Source organism: Balaenoptera physalus (assembly GCF_965194825.1).
Source record: "Balaenoptera physalus genome assembly, chromosome: 13".
Lineage (NCBI taxonomy): Eukaryota > Metazoa > Chordata > Mammalia > Artiodactyla > Balaenopteridae > Balaenoptera > Balaenoptera physalus.
The window spans coordinates 5,483,634-5,507,978 of record NC_138892.1 but is presented as its reverse complement, the minus strand read 5'-3'; the positions used below and the strand labels follow the sequence as shown (position 1 = coordinate 5,507,978).

At 53.3% G+C, this 24,345-nt stretch overlaps 1 protein-coding gene across 2 annotated transcripts in view; it reads left to right on the top strand.

Annotated features, from left to right (window-relative positions):
- The window catches only part of PARVB (parvin beta), a 115,608-nt gene that overhangs the window by 46,480 nt on the left and 44,783 nt on the right, over positions 1 to 24,345 (top strand). For both annotated transcript variants that reach the window (XM_082421186.1, XM_082421187.1), the window contains exons 2-3: positions 11,669 to 11,758; positions 14,965 to 15,035. In XM_082421186.1, coding sequence (XP_082277312.1) covers positions 11,669 to 11,758; positions 14,965 to 15,035 — 161 coding nt within the window. The remainder of the gene's footprint in view (positions 1 to 11,668; positions 11,759 to 14,964; positions 15,036 to 24,345) is intronic.

Genomic DNA, 24,345 nt, shown 5'->3' with positions numbered 1-24,345 from the left:
TGCCTGGTGAGCCTGCAAACTTGTCAAGTGGGTGACTCGGGGACACCAAGCGCCTCCGGTTACCCAGCGCAGGTGCGGGTGGTGGGACAAGAAGGGAGAGACCCAGCATTTACCACGTGACTGGTGCTTGATGCACCATCTTGTTTAGTTAGTTGTCACGACGACAGGTCTGGTTCTAACCCCTCTACAGAGGAGCGATGGTGAAAGACGGAAGGACTTAAAGCCCAAGGTCACAGGATGTTATGTAATAGTCCTCCAAAACCTCCCCTTCTCCGCTATTCTGTCTGCACCGTCCGCGACCCTGGGCCAGGGGTTTGGAGGAGGGACAGGGCCACGGAAGAGGGGACGTTTGCAGTGGGCTTTGCCTCCAGGCTCAGGCTCTGGACATGGAGCTCCTGGAGGGGGCACAGGCTGGCAAAGGCCCGGAGGGGTGACCGAGCCTGGCCCTGAGCTCTGCACTGGAGGAGGGGGTGCGATGCGGGGGGAAGGGTGTGGGTTTTGTTTCGGGAGTGGTGGAGTGTCAGGACAGCCCATGGGCAGAGGAGTGACCCCACGGCCTGCGTTCTGGGGACGAAGTCTGGAGACACTGTGGGGGATGGATCGGAGGAGGGTGAGACCAGGAGCAGACACCTGGCCGTCCGCAGATCCATCCCCTGTCTCAGGCCCCCGAGGGATTCTTTCCACCTGATGCATTCTGAGAGGTGACTTGAAGAAGTTGACCCACTTGCTTTCCGTCTGAAAAACCAACCAAATCATCACTCGTCCCTAAAGGATCAGCCATTCTTTTTTGAGCAAGAAGCCCGGGGCTCCTCCGGTGTCCTGGTTTCTGCCCGCCGGGTGGTTTATTTGGTAAACCTGACATTGAAGGATCACCTAGAAGTCTTTCTTCCTGTTCTCCTTTCCACAGACAATTCGTTTTTCTGTGGTTCTCACATTTTTCTGATCACGCAGAGCAAAGGGGAGGAAAAGGACCGCTTCTGCTCGGAGGGAATCATCTGTTTGACGCTGGCTTCTGAGCCCTAGCCTTTTCCATACTTAGACCTAAGCAGCCTTTGGTATTTGGAAGACCCAGTGTCCGGGAATGGGGGGACCGCTTCCTTCCTGGTGCCCCCCCGCCACCCCGCCCTTGGCCGGCAGGAACTCGCTCCAGTGGGCGAGGCTTGGGAATGTTGCCCCAGAGGCAGCCTGTCCCGGTAAGTCCCTGATTGCAGAGTCCTTCCTCTCGAGGCCTCGCCCTCCGCACGGCCCCATTGCAGTAATTGGGTTCTTGGTGACCCACAACTGCCAGGCTAACGTAAGCCTTAATGGAAATGCTCTTTTTCCACTCGAGTGGCTGGAGGTGGAATGTTTTGTAAGAACGGCCTGTTCCCAGTACTTCTGACTTTGTGTCTCTTACCTAAATTCTCTCTTCAGCTCCATTTTGCCTACGTAAACGCATTTACAGTCATTTATTCATTCTGTGAATGTTTGTCGGATGCTTGTCACGTGCTGGGTTTTGATCAGCGTTTGGCCACTCGCGGGGGCAGGGCGGAGGGCACACCCCACCACTTCCTGTGGGGGGATAAGGGTTTGTAGCTGTCAAGTGCGCAGGGAGCTGTGGGAACCCAGAGGAAGGGCCCTCATGCTGCCCATGGGGTGGGGTTACAGAGAACGCTTTAATGAAGAATCTTGGGGAACGGGTGGAATTGGCTAGATATCACGAAAAGGGCATTTCAGGTGGTGGGGATAGTGGGGGAAAAGGAATGGCCTCATTGAAAGGTGATGCAGAAGCGTGGGAGCTGCATCTGGGTCGATGAGAGGTGGGGCTTGTTCATCAGGAGTCTTCAGGTACCCCTTTGAGGGGTTTGGGTTTTACCCTGGAGCCGGTAGGAGCTCTGGGGTGCTCTATACCAGGGAGTGACAGCCCGACACTCAGTCTGCAAATGACAGCAAACCCAACTCAAAGTGGATTAAGAACAAAATGGCATTCATTGGTTCATTTGACAGAAAGGTCCAGAGGTGTCCAGCCTCAGGTAAGGCTTGATCCAGCAGACAGCTGGCTTGGCTAAACTCTGTCCTCTTAGCTCTGTGGACCCAGTGCCTTCATTTCCAGGTTTTGTGTGCTGGTAAGACGATGGGGGGCAGCTTCCACCTGCATCCTTTCTGGGTCAAGGCCAGAGGGAAAGAGTGCCTGTCATTCTGCATTCCTAGGAAACTCTCCTTGTTCTGTTGGCTCTAATTGGGCCAAGCCCATCCCTGACTGTATTCTGGAGAGTGCAGTGTGCCCACTGGCTGAGGTCTGGGATGCTGAGTCCTGTTTGACCAGAGGACGGGCACATGGATGCTGGGAGGAGGGACAGCAGAGTCCAGTTGGTCACCTGCAGAAGGGGAGAGGCTGGCTCGGGGTGGGAAGAGGCCACGGCAGAGTCTGCGGGAGGCCGACTGGCTCTCCTGGTGAGAGATCCCCTGGTTGCCCTAAGGACAGGACACGAGATGCAAAATCTGCAGAGGCTGGTCCTAGGTCTAGCATCTTGGTCCTTGCCTTTTTCCTCTTTGCACTTGAGCACATGTTGGTCCTAGAATCGAGTTATCATTTTGCATGAGTCGTTTTGCGTGGTCGGGGCTGTGATGTGTGGTTCCCTCTCTCAGCTTCTCTTTCCCTTTAGGTTGTCACTGTGTTCCCTGAGGCTGGCAGTGCTGCCGGGAAAAGCCCAAGCCTCCCCTGCATCCCAGAGCCATTTCTGCTGTTGAACCCATTCTGCTGGGATGTGGGAACCAGCCCTTTAAACTAGAGGGTCTTGGGAGAAGCCAGGGTGGCCGGTGAACGCATTTATTATTACTGCCGAGAGGGCAGCTCTGCATTTGGCTCAGGAGTGATAACAGGGATTCACGGAGAAAGAATGAAATTCTGGATTCTCCCCACAGGCAGGAAATGGTCTGTGCTTTCCTTTGATCCCACCAAAAGCTGAGAGATTATGTAGTTTTGGGGGTACCGCAGGCCTCAAGTGGGTTGGAGCCATCCCTGACCAGCTGGGCCGGCTCGGGTGTGACTCAGTCTTTTAGGGAAGACCTCACCTGTCGTGGGAGCTTAGCGTGACAGCGTGTGAGGTGGGCGCCCAGTCCTTCTTTCTTGAATACCGGAGCCGCGGCGGGTGCTGGCCAGGTTGGGAGTTGTTGAAACGTGGCCCCTGTGTCGATCTCTAAAAGGAACACAGGGTCGCTTACCAGCTTGGGTTTCAGGAGCGGAGGGGCGTGGGAATGTCCTCTAAGTTCTTGCTACTCAGGTGTGGTCTGTGGACCAGCATCAGTAACGTCACCTGGGGGCTGGATAGCGATGCCGCGTCTTGGACCCGCCCCAGACCTGCTGGGTAAGAACCCGCCTGTTAGCCCCCAGGAGCCTCAGTGCTTTGACGTTTGGCGTCTGGGCTGAGCGTTCAGGAGGGTGAATGGTTAGCCAAGGCTCCCAGGCTGGTTCCCGCCGGTGATGGGAGGGGAGATGACAGGGCGGTCCCCATGGTGACGGGGTCGCTCCTGGGTGCTGTCCCAGAGCTGGTCCTTTCCTACCCTACAGGTCTCCCGTGCTGGGTTCCCCGAGGACACGGGGCCCTCAGCTCCCCTCACACAACTTCCCCAGGCACACCCAGGCGGCACTGCACTGCCTCAGCGTCACCTGAGACAGATGCTACGGATTGACCTGCTCAGTAGCAGCACGGATGGGCTAAAATGATCCAGAGGAGAGGCGGTTCCTAGGTTCTGCGCTGTGTGGATGCCCGTTGCATTCAGAAGCAGCGGTTTTCCTGAACTTGGAGGTGAGGATGGAATTGTCTGGGGGAGATGAGTGACTCCACGCCGCAAACTCACTGCTTCGGGCGTGGCCCGTGTGGCCCTCTGCGACTTCCTCTGGGATGTCTGCAGCAGACACACGGTCTCTCTCCCTGCAGACCCTCCCGCAAGGAAGCCCAGGGTCTGAGGCTTCCAGGCCAAGGCTTCACCTAAGGCAGATAGGGACCATCAGGCCTGGACGGCTCACGGCCTGGGCTCTGAGTCCCGCGTCTCTGCCTTTAGAAACCCACCCAGGGGCTGAGCGCCTCAGGACAGGCTCAGCTCCACAGGCAGCCTCACCTGCTGCCCCCTCTGGTCTCCTTCCCTGTAGAACTGGCTGTCACCTCCCTTGGGTCCCTGCTGTAGAGCATCTATTTGTTGTCTATTCTTTTAACTTTATTTTAATTTTCACAAGTAACATATGAACACAGTCATGACAAAGCCTTCCCAATCTCCTCCTTTCCTTCCGTCACTCATCCCCCCAGAGGTGATACTACTCTTGTCATGTTGGAGCACATCCTTTCATTCATTTTTCTTTGAATTTAGTTGTGTACACATAAAAATACATAGTTCTCAGTTTCTTTTTTTTTTTTAAAAAGTGTTTATTTGTTTGTTTTTTGGCTGTGCCACAAGGCATTACAGGATCTTAGTTCCCCGACCAGGGATCGAACCTGTGTCCCCTGCAGTGGAAGCTCAGAGTTGTAATCACTGGACTGTCACGGAATTCCCAGTTTTGAGTTTTCTGATTCTGTATTTTACATAAATATCCTGCTGTATTATTTGAAACCTGCTTTTTAAAAGTCAACACCGGGACTTCCCTGGTGGTCCAGTGGTTAAGACTCTGCGCTTCCACTGTAGGGAGCATGGGTTCAATCCCTGGTTGGGGAACTAAGATGCCGTATGCCGTGTGGCACAGCCAAAAAAAAAAAAGTCAACACCATCACATGTATTGCACTTAATTAATTGTACGTTTGTTCCTCAAGAGCCTTCTCTGTGCCAGGGGCCAGGCCAGGCTGTTGGGTGGAAGTGGTCAGGACACCTCCTTCCATATGTCTGCACCCTGTGCCAGACTCCCCCAGCACCAGGGCCGGCTCTGTTGGCCTTTATCAGTGTTCATTAGATCGGCATCCTGTAAAACCCGAGGCTTGCTGCTGCCTGAACAGGACAGATCTTTAGCTGTCAGCTCATGATGTAGGGTCAGTAACGCCTGTTGACCTCCTTTGCATTTTGCCTTATTGAAATGCTCACATATTTATTTTAGCCTCTCAACTTATTTCATCTCAAGAAATGGCATGGAATCTCGTGGCCCAGCAGAGCAAACACCATAAATCAAATGTTCAGGCTGAGGGATCCTCACAGCCATGGTGTTTTCTTATTCCCATGGTCTTGTCAGAGCAGTTCAGAATCTCATCTTCCGCCGAGAAATTACAGCGAGTTAAACGTACATAAATATAGCGAGCTCATTACTATGGGCTGGCATCCCCACGGCAAGGCCAGAAGCTCTCCCTCAGTAAAAACATACCAGATCTGCCACTTTAAAGGTTAAGAGGCTCTTTCGTGTATGTTTTGCTACATGGTTCACTGAAAGTAATTTCACTCTTTGCCCACATCCCAGTCAGGAAGGGCAGCTGCTGTCTCCGGGGCGGTTAGCCCTCCCTGCCTTTTACCCCGGGCAGGATGCGGTCATCTATCCACTGCAATCCCAGGAATCTGGGAGACGGAGCCTGGAGTCTTGACCTCCTGGGAAGGGCCGGGCCTCGCATCTCAAGGCCTTTACAAGGATGATGCGTTTGAATTGTGATTAGTGGGTCCTTTGATCACCTTGTCTTTGGATGTGAGGAAGGGTTGTCCTACAGCGTCACGCCCCCCCCCCCCCCCCCCCCCCGCTGTCCGATCTTTGTATATCATCGTTCTTGTTGAGATCTTATTTGGGCCCTATTTTCACTCCACTGAGCTGTGAGAACTTTACATGAAGTACAATTTGGTTTATTTTTAGAAGAACTGCTCTGTTGAGAAGACCTTCGTGGCTGATGAATTTAGTTATTCTGATAAATTGTGACTTCTGCAAAGATGCGATCCCTCTGAGTGCAGATGGGTGGTGGAGATTCATAGAAAGCTCTCCCTCCCCGGGGAAGCCTGGAAAGCCTCATTTAGCAGAGATTTTGTCAGGTCCTTCTTGCACACATGGAGTTGATCCCAACTCCCCCTCCCCAGCCTGGGGCGGGGTGGTGGTAGGGGGCAGGGGTCTGGGGGCCGTGAACTCACGTGGGGACACTCCTTCCTTTATCCTCCTTTATTTTTCCTGGCAGCTCTGAGGACCACTCCATTTCTTTGAGTAGGATCAGTTGTAGCTGGAAGTGGGTACGTCTTGAAAAGGGCTGGTTAAGTGTCCAAAACTGAGGCAGCTTTCCTGCCATTGCCAAGTTCTTCTTTTAGCTGTGGAGCCGGGTAGGGGCAGCGCGGCTGTTTTTGTTGGGGTTTTCTCTGGAGTTGTCACTGCTTCAGCCTCCAAGGGCCGTGTCTCACCCAGCATGGGGTCTTTTTATCCTCGCCGAACCCCCCGCAGGTGAGCCCCAGGTAGCTTTCCACACCCCATCTTTGCAGAGGGTGCGTGGTGATTCCCCCCTCCTGCCCTGGCACCCCTCATGGAGAGAGAAGCCTCTGTGTTTTCCGATCTGTGCTTTCCCTTGCGGGTAGCCTTGCTCTTTTAAAGCAGCCTGCTTTCAGAGTTGTGTTTTCCTAATAATGTAAAAAGAAAAAAAAAACTGTCTAAAAGCCTTTTTTTGAGGGGGAAAGAGCCTGGGCATAAATAAATAAATAAGCGAAACCCATACAAAGAAAAAGATTTAAAAAAAAAAAAATCAAGGATGGAACCTTTGCGCTCGGCCTGGGGTATAAATGGCAGGCTGTTTGTGAGACGTTTGAGGTTTTAGATTTTGATTCTCTTTCCTCCTTTTTATGTGCTTGTCATTCCAATCAGGAGAGGTGGTGTGTTTTTCAAACCTTGCCCGGTCTCTGGGTGGAGTGATGGAAAGAGAACGGGCTTTGGAAACACGTGCGTCTCCTTCTGTTCGGCAGAAGCTGGAAGCTGACGCTTACTGAGCGAGTACCGCACGCCAGACATTGTTCTGTGTGTTTGGGGTGTTATCAGGCCCCATTTCACAGATGGAAGCTGAGGCACAGAGCAAATATGTAGCTTGCCCAGGATCACCCAGCTTGTCAGTGGCTGAGCTGGGATCTGAAACCAGCAGACTGGCTCCCAGTTTCTAAGCCCTTCATCGTGCTGCCCCTCAGATATAAAGACCTACTATGTGCAGGAGCTGAGTTAGCACTGGTGTGGGCAGGCAGTCCAGGAAAGAGGTAGTTACAGGGCTGACTGCATGATGTGAGCTGGGCAGAGGGGAGCCTGGGATGGGAGGGGAGCACCCAGGATGGCTTCCTGGAAGAGGCGGCCAGCAAGCTGAGGCTTGAAGGTGGGTAGGACTCAGCTGAGCATAGCGAGTGAAGACCAGGTTGAACTGGGCTCAGTCCTGACTCTAGGACTCATGGTTGGTGTATATCAGATGCCTTCACATCTGATAGACGCTGGCCCAGCATTGACCAAGCCGGGACCAGCCACTCACTCACAGATTTGTTAGGAGATTAGATGAACAGAAGACAGAGAAGGTGCTGGGTACGTAGTAGGTGCTCAGGAAACGCTAGTGGCCCTCTCCCACTGACAGGCAGGGATGTGGGTTAGACTTTTACTGTGACCGGGGGCTGTAAACCGGTGGCCCCTGGCTGGCCCGCAGAATTTGAATTACTTGCTCACATTTATAAATTGGGGGAATCTACACAAAACCCAAAATTTCCAGCATTTTTGGAAAGCTCCTGAGATCTGGCAGCCGCGGTCTGCGTAGCCCACTCTGCGCCCCGGGGCTGAGCGAGGCGTGGCTGTCCCCAGAGGGGCACTGGAGCTGTCACACGCTCTCCCTGGGTCTCCTCCAGCCTCTCTCCCTCCCGGCACTTCCCCACCCCCATGTCCCCGTGTGGCCCACGGCCCAGAGTGTCACCGCGGGAAGGTGAACCTGGGTGCCTTGGGAACACGTTGGCTGTTGGGTTTAGGGTGAACAAGGGCAGACGCTTAGGACCATGATGAATCCTCGGCCCCGGCACATCGAGCCCCAGGTCCTTTGAACACCCACACCCGCTGTGCACACCAGGTGCCCCTGGATCTTTCTCTGTGACACAAGATAGTCAGAATTTCCAGTCATTGAAGTGTCTGACTTTCTGGCAAATGGACGAGTACTTTCAAAACCAAGACGTTCCTGGGATTAGGGAAAAGCCACTGACCTGGCAGAGTGCGGTCCTCGGGGAGAAGCTGTGGTCCAAGCGGAGCCCCTCCTTCCAGACCCTGGACTGACCCTCAGAAGACCATAATCAGATTTCAGCTGAAGGCTCCTCAGTGAAGGGGCTGTGTCCCTCAGGGAACGCAGGCCGTGAACAATAGCAGAGCTCCGAAGAGGCCTCACTGAACCCCGCTGTGGTTCAGCATGGACGTGGCCGCCACAGAGGGCTTCCGGAATCCCAGCTGTGATCAGTCACCCACAGGCTTTGCATGGAGTCCCAAAGTCCCTTTTTCCGAGATTCTTGCCTTCTTTCAAGGCCAAGTTCAATTACTGCTTCCTCTAGGAAGCCTTCCCTGGTCTTCCCTGGGATGAACTTCACTTATTCCTCAGAAGCCCCTGTGAGGTAGGTACCGCTGCCACCCCCGCGTTCCAGATGGTGAAACCGAGGCTGAGCAAGGTTAAGGGACTTGCTGGAGGCCGCATGCCAGCACGTGGCACAGAGAGATCCGAACCCTGGGCTCCTGGCCACAGTCCCTCCTTGTTTTCCTCAGGGCTTTATGCTTAACAGGCCTGTGGAATGTGCCATCTGGGTGGGTCTGTGAGAGCATTTCTCATCTATTAAAGCCGAGAGATCCTAGGCCCTGTTTAGTGTTATCTTTGATGTTGCAAGGGCGGTGTGGAAATTTCTCTGTTTTCATGTGACCCAGTTTCTCTGCTTTGAAAATGTCGTTCCTGTTCTCCTCCCCGCTCCCTGTTTTTGAGGCCAGGCAGCAGGGCTCCTGGAAGCATGTCTTCATCTCTGCACCCCACACCCCCATCTGCCACCAGTTGTTCTGGCCCACGGCCCGTGTCCAGGCCAGCGGATGACCCGCGTGGCAGCTCTGGGGCTCCTGGGAGGAGCTATGGGCTCACAGTAAGGACGCACCTGCGTGGCTCACCTGTGCCCCGAAGCCCACCTGTGCGACCCTCCAGTCATATGAAACCAGGGTCTTTTGTTCTTCCTCGGCCGTGAACGTAACCATCGCAGACGGCCTTGACCGGAAGGGACCTCCCTGGCCTTTCTGTCCTCCTTCTGTGACGCTGGCCCAGGAAACCCGAGTGAGAAGCCCACGGCTGCGGCACCCACCCCCTTGCACGGTTCACGTACGTGCCTCTTGAATATGCGAGAACTTTTGTGAAAAATCCCCTTTTCCTCCTTCCCTTTTCTGCCTTGGAAAGCCCTTTGCTGGTTAGAAGACTCTTTGTAACTTGTTATGTAGTAAAAATAATTGCTGAAATTTGGTCTGTTTTCTCAGCGGGACTGAGTGACCGGAGGGGATCTTTGGAATGGGGAGCGGGGCCGGGCGGGGTGCGTCTCCGAGTCATTTGCTCGTGAAGGTGTTTAACACGTGTCTGCTTCTTGCACAGAGTTAAGCTAAGGATTTGGGGATCAAAAGATGGCTGTGCGTGGGGTCTGCTCCTGGGATGCGGGGCGGCAGGGAGACTGTGTCTGTCTCCAGGTGCAGGGCTGGCCTCCAGACTGGAGTATTGTTGGGAGGGGTCCATTTTTTCTTCCCTCTTCTTTTAAATTGTGGTAAAGTATACATAACATAAAATGTACCATTTTAACCCTTTTTAAGTGTACTGTTCCGTGGGATTCAGTTCATTCACGTTGTTGTGTGGCCATCACCACCCTCCATCTCCAGAACTTTTTCATCTTCCCAAACTGAAGCTCTGTCCCCATTAAACACTGACTCCCCATAATTTCCCCCTATTTTCAGCCCCTGGCACCCACCATTCTACTTTCTGTCGCTGTGAATTTGACTGTAGGGACCTCCTGTAAGTGGAATCATACAGGGTTTGCCGTTCTGTGTCTGGCAAATTATTTCACTTAGTATACTGTCCTCAGGATTCATCCATGTGGTAGTGTGTGTCAGAATTCCCTTCCTTTTTATGGGTGAATAACATTCCATTGTGTGTATGGACCATATTAGTTTATCCGTTCATCTATCAGTGGACGCTTGGGCCGTTTCCACCTTTTGTCTGTGAATCGTGTAAGTCATTGCTGCTGTAGGACGTGGGTGTGCAAGAGAGCCCATATTTTCACAGTCCTGTATCAGGGCCTTCCTGATGTTAGAACCCAACGTCCTGGGTCCCACTGCCGTGTTCCTTGTGAGGGACAGAGGGTGGCTTGTCCCCAAAGCTGAGTCTATGGTTGAGTCCAGGGAGCCCACCGTATGCCCAGCTCCAGCCTCAGAACCTGATGTTCATCGTTTCATTAAGTCCTTCCAGGGGACCCGACGTTTTGAGAAAACAGGCAGAGAGGTTGCCAGACGTGCCTGGGGTTGGGTCACCCTGGCCTGCCTGTCCCAAGGCCATCACGTCCTGTCCCCTTGCTACTCTGTCCCCTGTACCCTCAGGTCCCGGAATTGGAGATATTCAAGGTTCGAGGTGACTGCAGTATTGAAAGAGGAAGTAGGTTTCCACCTCTGAGGACGTTTCATTACAGAGAAGGCCTTGAAACTAACACAACGTTGTAATTCAATTACGATTTAAAAAAAAAAAAGAAAAAAAGAGGAGAAGGAAGGCTGGGCACTTGTCACTGGAGATCACCGAGGAAGAGGCTGGTTTTGTGGCGTGTGTTCGGGGACTGTCACCCAGCAGTTCTCAGCCAGGGTTGGAAAGGTGCCCAGCGCCCCCTGCACCCACTGGGTGGGGGCTGGAGCCTGGAGTCTGATGCAGTTATGGCCGGTGGAAGAAATGCGCTGTTAGCCCCCGGTGTCCCGGGGTGGCCCCCTGGCCAGTGTAAGTCGAGATGCTTTCCTGGAAGGTGTCTAGTGCGGGGGGGCGAGGGATCCTTTCTGCACCGTGGCATCCAGGCCGCCCCTCTCATCGCGTAGCCAGCCCTGCGATCCCTGCGACTGTTCAGGGCGCCCTCCTCCCCAGCCCCCGGCACCCTGTCTGCCCTCTAGACACGGTCCTGCGCTCCCAACTCCAAGTCTCCGGATTCGGTTTGTTAGATTCTGCTGTGTGTTTCACTGCTCCCGACCCTGGGCATTACCTGGCGTCAGACCAGCCGGATTCTGTCCCGTGAACGTGGCCACGGACGACGGCACTGCCTCGCCTGTTGCGAGCCGGGAGGGTCTTCACACCCGGAGTCCACGGCCAAGGACACTGCTGTCCGGGAGGGGGAGGGGAGCCGCCCTTTTCAGGCCCTGTCGCTGTGATCCAAGCTTCGTCCATCTCAGCAGCCTTGGGTGGATCTGGAAGCATCCAGAAGCTTCCATGACATAGTCATGTATTGCAAAGAGCGGTGAAAACAGCCTGGCCGGGCTTGGTGAGAATCAGGAACTCTCCGGCGTGGGTGAAGAATTGCAGAATGTATTCTTGGTTCGGAGCGTTTTTCCTTGGACTCTTTCTGGGCAACCAGCCATTTAGGAATGTTTGTTAAATGCTTAAAAAACAGGAGTTGATTTCTCTCTGTTTCCACTGCCAACATGTGAGGCCACAATATTCCATTTATACTAACTGGCTTTTTCCTTTCTCCTTCTGCCTGACAGTGAGTGACCTGCAGGAAGAAGGGAAAAATGCCATCAACTTGCCGATGTCCCCTGCCTCGGTGGAGATCCACCCTGAAGACACCCTGCTCGGTATTATCGGTTTCTCCAGCTCCTTGTCGTGGGCGAGTTGAGCTTCCCAGCTTGCGGTTGGTCTGGGGGGTGCTGAAGAGGAGCATTCGTGGCCTTTTGATCAGACTCTGATGTCACATGGGGCTCTCAGCTCAAGGTCATGTTTAAAAAAGTCTGTAGGAAAAAAGCAAGCCTTCCCTTGTAGGTTACTGCCTTTCTGATTGCAGATGTCAGTTTTATTGTGATTTAAGTATGATGAGGCCAACGGATCAGGAGCCGACTGCCACTGAAAAGGTGGTTTGTTAAACTCATGGTTCCCAAGGTGACGGGGAGGGCAGCAGGGTCGGGCAGGAGGCAGAAGGAGTGACGGGAAAGCACGGGCAGAAGCCTTCATTGTGGTTTTCACAGGAAGGAGTGAGTGAGGCAGGGTTAATAAGCAGGTTTGGATCGGCTGGTCTGGGTAATTTCAGGGGCCTCTGGGACACAGGGGCTGCCCCGAGTTGTCTGTACCTGGTCCCAGGTGATTAGGGCAGGGGCTGTTGTCTGGGCGTGTAAGAGCCCTGTGTGAGTTCAGTTAGAGAGGTGTCTGGGGCGTGTGGACTCTGCGTTGGTTGTTTGCACATGGAAGGCACTCACAGGGGACACGTTTGCTGTTTTGGGAATCAGCTAGCTCTGAGAGGGGAGTTCCTCTGGGTCCCCAAGGCCCCAAGATGTCAAAACATTAGAAAATACAGAAAACAAGAAACACGATTAACATACCCCCCATCTCTGCACAAGCCGGAGTGGCCTCCACGCCAGGGGCCTGCTAGGTGGGACCTGCCAAGCGGTACCGGCCCTGCACTCGCCTCCTCAGGACCGCACCCCAGCCAGCACTGATGAGGTGACGGCCCGGACACACTTGCCTTAAAACGTGTTTTGGGATCCAATGGATCTGGAAGGCAGTCTCGGAACATTCCGCTTCTTTCCAAACCCTGCCTGGTTCAAAGGGAAGTCTCGGTTGATGCCTCTGTTGTGGTTCCCACGACAAGGCCAGGCCAGCAAGAGCTGATGGGGAAGAAATGCAAACGCACGTCCAGGCGGCCGACCTGCAGCCAAGCGCTGGACGGGCTCGGAGGTGCCGCCGGGGTCCCCTGCGGCTTCCCCTCTGCTCTAGGAAGAGCGTGACCCTTCACTGACGCTCTTGTGTTTTGTCTTCAGTCTGGCCGCAGCTGCTGCCCAGGAAAATGACCCTCTCCCAGGAGAAACTGGGGATGAACACTGTCTGGAAATTACCCTGATTCAGAACAGGGTTTCTCCCACACCCACCCCGTGCTATGGGCATTTGGCACCGGATAATTCTTTATAGCGGGGTCAAGGTGTTGATCAGCATCCCTGGTCTCTACCCACTAGGCTCCCCTGGCATACACCCCCTCCCCTCCCCGCCCCCCCCGGTTGGGACAACCAGAAACGTCTCCGGACATTGCTGTGAGTCCCCTGGGATGGGGGTTCGGGGGACTTGATTGCTTCCGGCTGAGAACCCTACTTTAGACCAACAGGAGTGCTAGAAAATAGATTTACTGTAAACGTGTGGCAGGCTGTTGTTTTGTCAATATGCCTTGAACCTGCTTTTCCCTGGACCCTCACCTGCCTGTTTTACCATTTTTCTAAATAGCTGCTCTTGGGCTGGGAGTTGGCATTCTTCCGTTTGCTCTGTAAGGTTCTGCTGGCCCCTGAAGCTCTTATGACCTTGATAAGAACGACCCTGGTCAGCACCTGGAGCTGAGAGTGACGGGTGAAGGGGATGTGAAGTGGGAGGAGAGGGTGTTGGACAGGGAACAGCATGTCCAAGGCCCTGTGGCCAGCGGTCGTGAGAGGCTTGCTGACGGGCCGGTCAGGGGTGCTGGGGAAAGCTGGGAAGGAGGCTGCAGAGGGCCTCGGGGGCCACGTGGAGGATGTGGCCTTGATCCCAGGAGTGGCAGGAGGCTGCAGAGGGCCTTAGCAGGGACATCACAAGGAACTCCAGTGTGGTCCCCTGCAGGCTACCTGCAGCATCTCTCTCAAGCATCAGGTCGGCGCGACTCCAAAAATAGCTTTTCCACTTTGTCAGGTTTTAAATTTTGCTGTTGGGCTTCCCTGGTGGCGCAGTGGTTAAGAATCCACCTGCCAGTTCAGGAGACACGGGTTTGATCCCTGGTCTGGGACGATCCCATATGTCACGGAGCAACTAAGCCCATGCGCCACAACTACTGGGCCTGTGCTCTAGAGCCCGTGAGCCACCACTACTGAGTCCACGAGCCACAACTACTGAGCCCACACGCTATAACTACTGAAGCCTGTGCGCCTAGAGCCCATGCTCTGCAACAAGAGAAGCCACCGCAATGAGAAGCCCAAGCACCGCAGTGAAGAGTAGCCCCCACTCACCGCAACTAGAGAAAGCCTGCGCGCAGCAGTGAAGACCCAACGCAGCCAAAAATAAATAAAATAAATTTAAAAAAAATATAGAAATATCTCATAAACAATCACAACAAATAAACTTTAAAAAAAAAAGAATTTTTGCTGTTGTGAAGCCTCTGTCACTCAAAGCCATTTCATTCCCACCAACGTGGACAGGGTCCCAGCCGTGGGAGCCTGTGTGGGCCCCGGGACCCTGGTCATCTCTGCCTGCCCGTCCTAGGGGCCAGAGGTTGTGCTTCTTTTCTGTCCATTTAACACCCCTGCTCAGTTTTGTTCTGTGACGTGTCTGGTGTCTGTGGGTCTTTCCCCTCTGCTGTCCACTTATTACCACTGCGTCACTCCCTCTGTACAAGCTCACTGGTGCCCGTGGTCCATGGATCAAGGCCAGACACGGAGGGAAAAACAAACAGATAAACAGAAACAGAAGATGGATAAACACACTTTGCTGAGAAACATCCTTTTATTCCCCTGCTCTTTCTAATATTTTTGTCCGTATCACCTTATGCAGTGGCGAGCTTTCTCGGTGAACGACAGGTCTTCCCCAGGTTTATTAATAGTGGCTTTTCCACAGCTCCGATTCAGGCCTGTGTGCGCCTCCCTCCCTCCTGAAAGATGCGGGTGGACGCTCCTTTGCCTCCTGGGAGGCAGTTCTGCCTGGGCCGTGTGACTGGCTGCAGGGCTGCTCACTGAGAGGACCACGGGGTCTCTGCTCTCAATTCCCCCCATCTGTGCCAGGGAAGCCGGCCATGCCCACTGACGCTAACCCTCCTGTCCTTTGTCCTTTGTCCCCGCAGAGGAGAACCAAGAGCGCACGGTGATCGACCCCACGTCCAGGGACGACCCCAGGTTCAAGGAGCTGGTCAAGGTGAGGACGCGTATCCCGGCTGGGATGTTCTTGTGGGGTCAGACCTTGGGGTTCAGGCTCTTGTGGGCCAAAGGAGCAAAGCTGGGGGCTGGTCACGGGGCCTTACTGCTGCGTTTGGTGGAGGGATATGGAGGAAGAGGCTGGGCGGCCTGGAGCATCTCCCAGGGGCCCAGCCCCACGGGGCCTCTCAGATGGGAGAGGGCTTCCCCGTCATGTGCTGGACCCAGTTATGCGGGGACCCTTTTCTTAAGACTTGGAACGAACAGCTGCAGTGAACGCTCACGGTGCCTTGCAGACGGGTTCAAGGCGTTCAAACTCTGGAGCGAGAGGGGCAGCGTTCAGAGGAAACTCTGAAAAGCGGGCACGTGGGCCCCTCTGGCCGCACCTGTGGATCCTCATGGGATGCTGGTGCCCCTGCACTGGGCAGCCGTCAGGTTCTGCAGCGTCTGGACGTGTGGGGACCAGCGAGGCCAGAGGATGGCCGCCTGGTTCCGGAAAGTCAGGGAAGCAAGGCCAGCCCGGGCCGCTGGCTCTGGGCTCCTTCGGGGCCATGGCGGCTGTGCGTCTCTCCCCACTGGTCTCTCGAGCCCGGCTTAGCGGTGAGGCTTCATTCGTAGCGTTAGCCCGTGTCCGAGCGTGGGTTGCAGTTTGATTGCTCTGATCTAAACCACAGCAGGGCGTCAGAGGTTAATCCCTGGGCCGGCAAGGGCTCTGACAGCATCCTCACCTGCGAGCCCTGAGGCCAGCGGACCTGGGCTGTGCAGACGCCTTTTAGGGCAGTGCCACACACATACCTTGTGAAAAGGGCTTTTTCAAAAGTTTCTCCACCTTAACCACTGCGGTTGGGCCCGATGAGGGCACGACTGCCTTTTCACGAGGGCTCCTTCAGGATAAACAAAACCTTTGCAAGTTGTAGCTTTTAAAAAATTGAAATGGAAAATGTCTGTTTTGGGCCCACCCCATAATGTTGATTCTGAGCAACTTAAATTGCCTAGTTTATTAAGATTTCTTTTTTTCCTGAATACCCACTTTGTTATTCTGAACAGAAGATTGTCGGTGAGGAAAAGTAACCCTGCACTTCAGCCACTAAAATGTTATCCATGGGCGATATTTAAGTAGTAGAAGGGGATGCCCTGTGTTTGTCATGGTTCTCCAGAGAAACAGAATCCACAGGACATGGCCCTATCTCTCTACCTCTCTCTCTCTCTCTCCATCTGTCTATCTATCTCTCTCTCCCTATATTTATCTCTTCTGTCTCTCTCTGTATCTATCTACAGAGATTTATAAGGATTGGCTCACGTGATTATAGGCTGAGAAGTCCCATGATCTGCCCTCTGCAAACTGGGGACCAGGAAAGCTGGTCCGAGGGCCTGAGAGCCCAGCACAGGACTTGGACGTCCCAGGCAAAGAGAGGGCGAGTCCAGCCTTCCTCCACCTTTTTGTCCTATTCAGGCCCTTCCTGGATTGCATGCCACCCACCCACGCTGGGGAGGGTCCTCTGCTTTACTCAGGCCACCAATTCAAATGCTAAATACGGGGACTCCGGGAGAAGTAACTCCCCCACCCCCCCGTTACGCTCTGAACCAGTGAAGTGTCCAGTCTTGAATGAGTCTGTCCGTTTGATGCCTTATTCGCTGAGCCCCGGTTGAGGGTCGGGGGCTGTGCTGGACCCCGGCCGGGGCTGCAAGATGAACAAGTCACCTCCCTGCTATATGGGATCCAGATCTGCTCCGTGCTCCTCCTGGACTCACTAACTCGGCCCTACCCGCCTCTGCTTTGCCACTTTGCCTCAGGAGACTACAGGCATTTTTGGTCTCCACCGGATGAGGGCTGGGCAGCTGCATGTCCTTTATCAGCCCACACAGAGGGACCACAGCATCTCTGCATCCGGGACCGGCCCGACGGGACCTGCGGAGGCTCTGGCAGCCCCTCCTGCCCCGGATGCCGGGTTCAGATGAATGACCACGTCTGGGGCAGGGAGTGTGCCAGCTGGAGGGGCTGGGAGTGCGGACGTTAACATCTTGTGGGGCGAAGTAGGACTGAGGGCCGGAGGGAGTGGGAATGCACGCCTGTCCCTTGCTTCCCGACGGGCAGTTCTGAGAGCCGTGCTTCCACAGCAAGTTGGCTGTGTGCTGGGCGTCGGCTGGGTTTTCTTCCGAAGCTGCGGGCGGCTCAGGGGCGCACCTGCCTCCCTTCCCTCTCCCCTCACTCTTGCTAGTTTGGAGTTATGGTCCCCCCAAAAGCAGCAGCAGTGAGCTTGGCCCTGGGCTCTCTTTCCTGGGGAACCCAGGTGTGGTGTGCTGAATCATGGCCCCCAAAGATGTCCACGTCCTAACCTCTGAAACCTGTGACTGTTACCTCCTTATATGGCGAAAGGGACTTTGCAGATGTGATTAAGTTAGGGGTGTGGAGGGAGGGATGACCTTGGATTGTCTGGTGGTCTCACAAGTGTCCTTATAAGAGGGAGGCAGAGAGAGATTTGACTGCAGGTGATGGTGGCAACATGAGGATGGAAATGGGATGCCACGCTGCTGGTTTTGAAGATGTGGGAAGGGGCCACGTGCTAAGGAATGTGGGCTCCCCTAGAACGTGGAAAAGGCCAGGAAGCCTCCCCTAGAGCCTCCAGAAGGAATCAGCCCTCCTGACAACTTGGCATTAACCCAGTGAAACTGATCTTGGACTTCTGACCTCCAGGACTGTGAGGGAATACACTGGTGGTTTGGAAGCCCCAGATTGGTGATAATTTGTTACAGCAGCCGGAGAAACCAGTACACCAGGCCGAGTTACCTCCTGTCCCTAAATCACCGCATCCCTTAGCTGTAGCTGAGGGTCCCCGTCCGCTTGGGGGCAGGGCCGGCCTTGCGGCCTTGCCAGTTTCCAGGAAGGGCCAGCTGCCAGACACATAGAGGTCTGCTCCCATGGCCATCCCGCCAGCCTGGAGCACATATGCCTGGAGACGGGCAATTTCTGGAAGGTTCCCCCTGCCCTCAGACTGCAAATCGTATCTCGAGGCTGGTGGCTTATTTTCCAAAATAAGCATAAACACAGCAAGCAGGACAGTGCCATCAGGCTGTCTGTCTGTGGCTCGTTGGTTGCTGTAGTGGCACGTGGAGGGGATGTATGTGAAATGCTAGTTCTCACTAACTACAGGGCTTTTAAATGGAGACGCACGCGTGTTGGTGGGGGTCTGGGAGATGCCTGGGCTGAGCGCCGGCTACTCTGGGTGGTTCTTGTTTGTCAGGTAAGGGGGAGGCTCAGCGTATCCCGGAGTCGGGGTTCACGCACGACAGGGGGCTGTCAGCACCTCCTTTTCTTGGCGTGGGGAGGCGCTGGCCCCAGGGCCAGGCAGCCTGAGCGCGCAGTCAGGGGTGAGCTGCCCGTGGCCTGCCTTGGGGTGCCGCCGAGCCGGGCACCCTTAGACGTGCTCCGGGCTGGCGGCCCTGCTGCCTCACTTCCCGCCCCTCCCCCCAACTCCAGCGCTCCAGTCCCCCAGCCTCCTTGCCCCTCCCTCCTTGAGCAAGCTGAGCACCTGCCCACCTGGGTATGAGGTTACAAAGGCCGTTTCCCCCAAGCCCAACCCCACTTCTTTTTTTTTTTTTTTTTTAATTGAATGCCCATTCTACACTGACAGCTAGATGGCAAGGAGCTAGCTCCCAGGCAAGCTTAGGTTCCAAAGTCATGTCTACACATAATCTTTTTTTAAAAATTTATTTATTTATGGCTGTGTTGGGTCTTCGTTTCTGTGCGAGGGCTTTCTCTACTTGCGGCAAGTGGGGGCCACTCTTCATCGCGGTGCGCGGGCCTCTCACTATCGCGGCCTCTCTTGTTGCGGAGCACAGGCTCCAGACGCGCAGGCTCAGTAGTTGTGGCTCACGGGCCTAGTTGCTCCGCAGCATGTGGGATCTTCCCGGACCAGGGCTCGAACCCGTGTCCCCTGCATTGGCAGGCAGACTCTCAACCTCTGCGGCCCCAGGGAAGCCCCCAACCCCACTTCTGATGCCGGTTGTAAGTTTGGGAGCCCCAAGACAACGCATGGGTTTGATACTTTGCTGAAAGGGCTCCAATTATACTCACGGTAATGGCTTATTCCGAGGATACAGGTTAAAATCAGCCGAGGAGGACGCGCAGGTTGATTTTGGTGCAGGGTGTGGACCACGTGCGGGCCTGAGCTTGTCAGGGTGAGGTCTGGCTGACATCCCGACCACTGGCCACGTCCCAGTCTTGGGACCAGCGGGACCTTTCTGAGTTAGCACGGTCAGTCCCCTGGCTTGCTTTCTCTGTTCTCCATCATCTGCACTTCGTTACCTCTTGTCTTGGCCCCTGTCCTGTCTCTCTCTGTAGACTTACCCCCACTGACCTTCCTGCCTCAGGACTGTTGGTGTTTAAAACATTGTGAGCTGCTCTCTGCTTCCTGTAAAAAACCCTGGCTCGGGCTAAGCCAGGCATTAAGAATGAGGCCGCTCATTGAAACATTCTCTTCGAGCATCTATTGTGTGTAATGCAGTGTGAGGGGGTGAACGGGTGGGTGTGATGGGCTCTGGAATTGGCTCCCTGGATTCAAATCCCGGCTCGGATTAAAGCAGGAGAACAGTCGTGCCTGTCTGCAAGCATGAGGGTGACGTCGGATGCCACACGCTTGCTGTCTGGCAGGTGCTGTGCCGGGCGCTGGAACATGGGCACAAACAGGGCAGAGCTGGGAGGGAGGTGCATGGGCACGTCTGTGGTTCAAGTTTAGAAGTGAGTATCCTGTGGGCTCAGGAGCTGAAAGACTTAATCCTGTCTCCTGTATGCAGGTGTTTGTCCTGTGGTCCTTTTCGCTAGCATCCTCCAGGAGTGCCCTGAATCTCTTAACAGGGTGAACAGCTGGTGCTGCCTGGGGAAGATAGCAGTTTACAGATGAGATCCTTTATATTTTTAATGATCTTTGAAAGAGGGAATGGCAGTTCTCGTGCTTTCCAGAGTGAATAGCCAGGGAGGGGCCTCCACACTTGCGGGTGCGTTGGTCCAAGGCAGGCTGGCCGTGTCGTCACCGGGGTACGCATTTCTCCCCACAAGCAGATTTCACATCTCATCTCCCAGTTTATTGGACAAGGCTCCTTCGGGTTGTTAAGTTCTGTTTTCTCCCTCCCTTTGCCCCTGTGAAGAAAGTCAGCTGCACAAAGATGGTCTTCTGGGCAGAAGACAGTGCTATCATCGTTGCGTGGAGATGCCCGGTGATGCGGCTGGCACTGCACCTGGCCGGGATGTTCTCCTGCCTGTGTCCTCAGTGCATTAAGCCACGACAAGCCTGTTTGGAAGTGATTAAAACATAACTGTCATAGCTTTGGGGGAGACAGGCTGCAGATCCTGGTTATCATTTAGAAGGAACTCAGGGGGAAGTAATTTTTATTCTGGCTAAAGCAAGCTTGTGAAAAGTCTATGCAAAGAGCACTGTGCCGAGGGCATCATTAATACACGTCCTAGACACGTGCCTGCAGGATTCGGGGTTTGCAAATGAGTACGTCCCTAAAAGTAAGGACGGGTGCCATCTTTAAAAAGTCTCCTGTGAAACAGAAGATTAAGACGGATGACCTGGGCAGTACAAGGGCAGGGTGATTGGTGGTGGCCAGGAGGGGATTGCATCTCTGCGGGGGCAGCAGTGAAACTGGGCAGTGGATTTGCTTTTGCTTTCCCAGAGCTGACCTCCATGGCCCGTTGCGTGAAATGTGATTGTCATCTCCTTCTGTCTGTTGTTTCCGTATTTGGACTTTGACCAGGTCAGAGATCCAGATGGGATTTTTAGTTTTAGTTTCTTCATAGCAGAAACATCTCTTAATGTGTTTTCCTACAGGACCTTGCTTGCTCTGGGCAAGGCAGCCTCTAGAACCGAATGTCTGCATGCCCCAGAGGCTTTTCTAGGTCTGTAGGCAGCCCTGCAGTTGATTTGAGCGCCTTCCGTGGGTCTGTTCCTAGTTTAGCCCCTGCGGTGATGGCCTTGAGTGGCTGGCGGTCCACCTGGGGAGACAGACATGTCGAGGGACGGACGAGTATGGTTCCAGGTGGCATGACCGCTTTGAAGGAAACTAAAGCCAGAAGCAGGGTGGTTTCTTCTCCCCTCTGTTTTTGGTGGGGTGGTCGGGAGCTGGCATTTGAGCGGAGACCTGCTGGTTGGTCCCTGGGGCGGCAGCAAGTGCAGAGGCCCCCTGGGATGCCCGTGCTGGCAGGTGTGAAGGCCAGCGACGGGGTGGGGGGCGGGCAGCGTGGCTGGAGCCTAGCCAGCAAGAACGAGGGTGATCAGAAGTAAGATAAGAGAGGTGGCAGGGGTGCGAAATGGTGTTTGACTCCCGGGGCTGGTTTGGGGGGGCACAGGGACGTGGGAGGACCAGCAAGCAGCTGTGACACCTAACTGCCCACGTGGGGCAGAGACTAGGTCATGTTTCTTTACAGCTCCAGCACCTCGGGTGGTGTCCACATATCCTAGGTGCTGGTAGTTAGGCTGAGTACATCAGAAAGGGGCTTCTGACATGCAGAGAAGCCGGGGGTGGTGAGGCTGACATCTGTGTAGATCTCTATAGTTGATTAGCACTGGCCAGTAGATCATCTCACCACATCCTCAAAATAGCCCTGCAGAGGTAGGTGCTAGCACCTGCATTCTAGAGGATCGTTGCTTAATAACAGGTTTATTGAGATCGAATTCCCATACCGTACAATTCAGCGGTTGTTAGTGTACTCCCAGAGCTGTTCAGCCATCACCTGATTCAGTCAAGGACATTTTCATCACCCCAGAAAGGAACCCCATAACCATCAGCACTCAGTCGTGTATCCTCCTTCCTGGCCCCTGGCAACCACTTTGTCTCTAAAGAATTATTCCGTCTCTATAATTCGCATATTCTGGATATTTCATAGAAGGGGAAACATATCAATACGTGACTTTTGTGTCTGGCTTCTTTCACTTGGCATAGTGTTTTTAAGATTCATCCATGTTGTAGCAGGTATCAGAACGCCATTCCTGGACTTCTCTGGTGGCGCAGTGGTTAAGAATCCGCCTGCCAGTGCAGGGGACACAGGTTCGATCCCTGGTCCGGGAAGATCCCACATGCCGCGGAGCAACTAAGCCCGTGAGCCACAATTACTGAGCCTGCGCTCTAGAGCCTGCAAGCCACAACTACTGAAGCCCGTGTGCCTAGAGCCCGTGCTCCACAACAAGAGAAGCCACCACAATGAGAAGCCCACGCACCACAGCAAAGGGTAGCCCCCGTGCGCAGCAAGAAAGACCCAATGCAGCCAAAAAAAAAAAAAAAAAAGAACTCCATTCCATTTTATGGCTGAATAATATTCCATTGTATGGATAGACCACAATGTGTTGATCCATTCTTTCTCGATGGCATTTGGGTTGTTTCCACATTTTGGTTATTTTGAATAGTGCTGCTATGAACATCCGTGTACAAGGTTTTGTACGAGCTTGTGTTTGCAGTTCTTTTTGGTATATACCTGGGAGTGAAATTGCTGGGTCATGTGATTCTGTGCTTAACCTTTTGAGTAACTGCCAGACTGTTTCCGTAGTGGCTGCACCATTTTACATCCCCCAAGAAGTGTATGAAAATTTTTCCAATTTCTCTACATCCTTGGCAACACTTACTGTTCGTCGTTTTGATTATAGCTACCCTAGTGGGTATGAAATGGTATCTCGTAGTAGTTTTGATTTATATTTCCCTGATGGCTAATGATGTTGAGCATCTTTTCATGTATTGGCTATTTGTATATCTGTTTTGGAGAAATGTCTATTCAGATCCTTTGCCCATTTTTTTTTTCTTCAAAGTTTGTTTGACCTGAAGGTCATACAGTTTGGGGGAGGAAGGAACTTTTTTTTTTTTTTTGGCTGTGTTGGGTCTTTCATTGCTGCACGTGGGCTTTCCCTAGTTGCAGCGAGCAGGGGCTACTCTTCGTTGCGGTTCACGGGCTTCTCATTGCGGTGGCTTCTCTTGTTGCAGAGCACGGGCTGTAGGTGTGCGGGCTTCAGTAGTAGCAATAAACCTCTAGAATGCAGGTGCTAGCACCTACCTCTGCAGGGCTATTTTGAGGATTTGGTGAGATGATCTACTGGCCAGTGCTTTGCCCATTTTTAAATTGGGTTATTTGTCTTTTTATTACTGAGTTTTAAGTGTTCCTTATATATTCTAGGTACAAATCCTTTATCAGATATATGATTTGCAAAATGTCTCATTCTGTGGGTTGTCTTTGTATTTTCTGGATAGTATCTTTTGAAGTACAAATGTTTTAAATTTTGTTTGTCAAGTTTATCTAGTTTTTTCTTTTGTTCCTTGTGCTTTTGGTGTCACAGCTAAGAAATCATTACCTCATCCAAGGTCATGAAGGTTTACCTCCATGTTTTCTAAGAGTTTTATAGTTTTAGTTCCTACACTGAGGTCTGTTCCATTTTGAGTTGATTTCTATATATGGTGTAAAGTAACGGTTCAGTTTTATTCTTTTGCATGTGGATATCCAGTTGTCCCAGCACCATTTGTTAAAAAGACTGTTTGTTTCCCCATCGAATTGTCTTAGCCCCCTTATGGATGTCAGTTGGCTGTAATGTGAAGTTTATTTCTGACCTCTCATTCTGTTTCATTGACCTCTATGTCCTTCTGCCAGTATCACATGTTTTGATACTCTAGCTTTGTAGGAAAGTTTGAAATCAGGAAGTGTCAGTTCTCCAACTTTGTTCTTCTTTTTCAAGATTGTTTTGGCTTTTGGGGGTCTCTTGACTTTCCATTTGCGTTGTGGGATTTGCTTGTCAGTTTCGGCAAAGGAGCCATCTGGATAGCGATTAATTTTTATAAGTGGCATCTATTATTATTTTTTCTAATTCCCAAAGTAATATATACTGCTGAAAACCTGGAAGACAGAAAAATCAAACAGAAGGCAGTGGTAATTTTTTAATTCGTGTCCCTCCAGGCTTTTTCTTTTGTGCATTCAGCTTTTCCTACACAAAATTTGAAATCATTTCCGAGTTGGTAGATGTCTAGGAGCACATTTGGATTGGTACCTTGGGAGAAATTTCTGGAAGTGGAATTGCTGGGTCACACAGCACACACAGGCCCAGTGTGGAGGCTGTTTGGGCGGCAGCTCCGTCCTCCAATGGGCACCGGCCCCTCCTGGCCTCCCTGCCTTGTCCACATTGGGAGAGTGGCTCACGCCTCCGTGGCCCGGATCTCGCCACCCCGCCACCAGGTCCACCTGCCCCACCCCCTGGGCACCCACTTTCTGCTCAGCTGTTTCCTATCCCGCCCTTGAAGGCCGCTTCCTCTGCTCCCGGGGCCGCGTGACCCCTCGT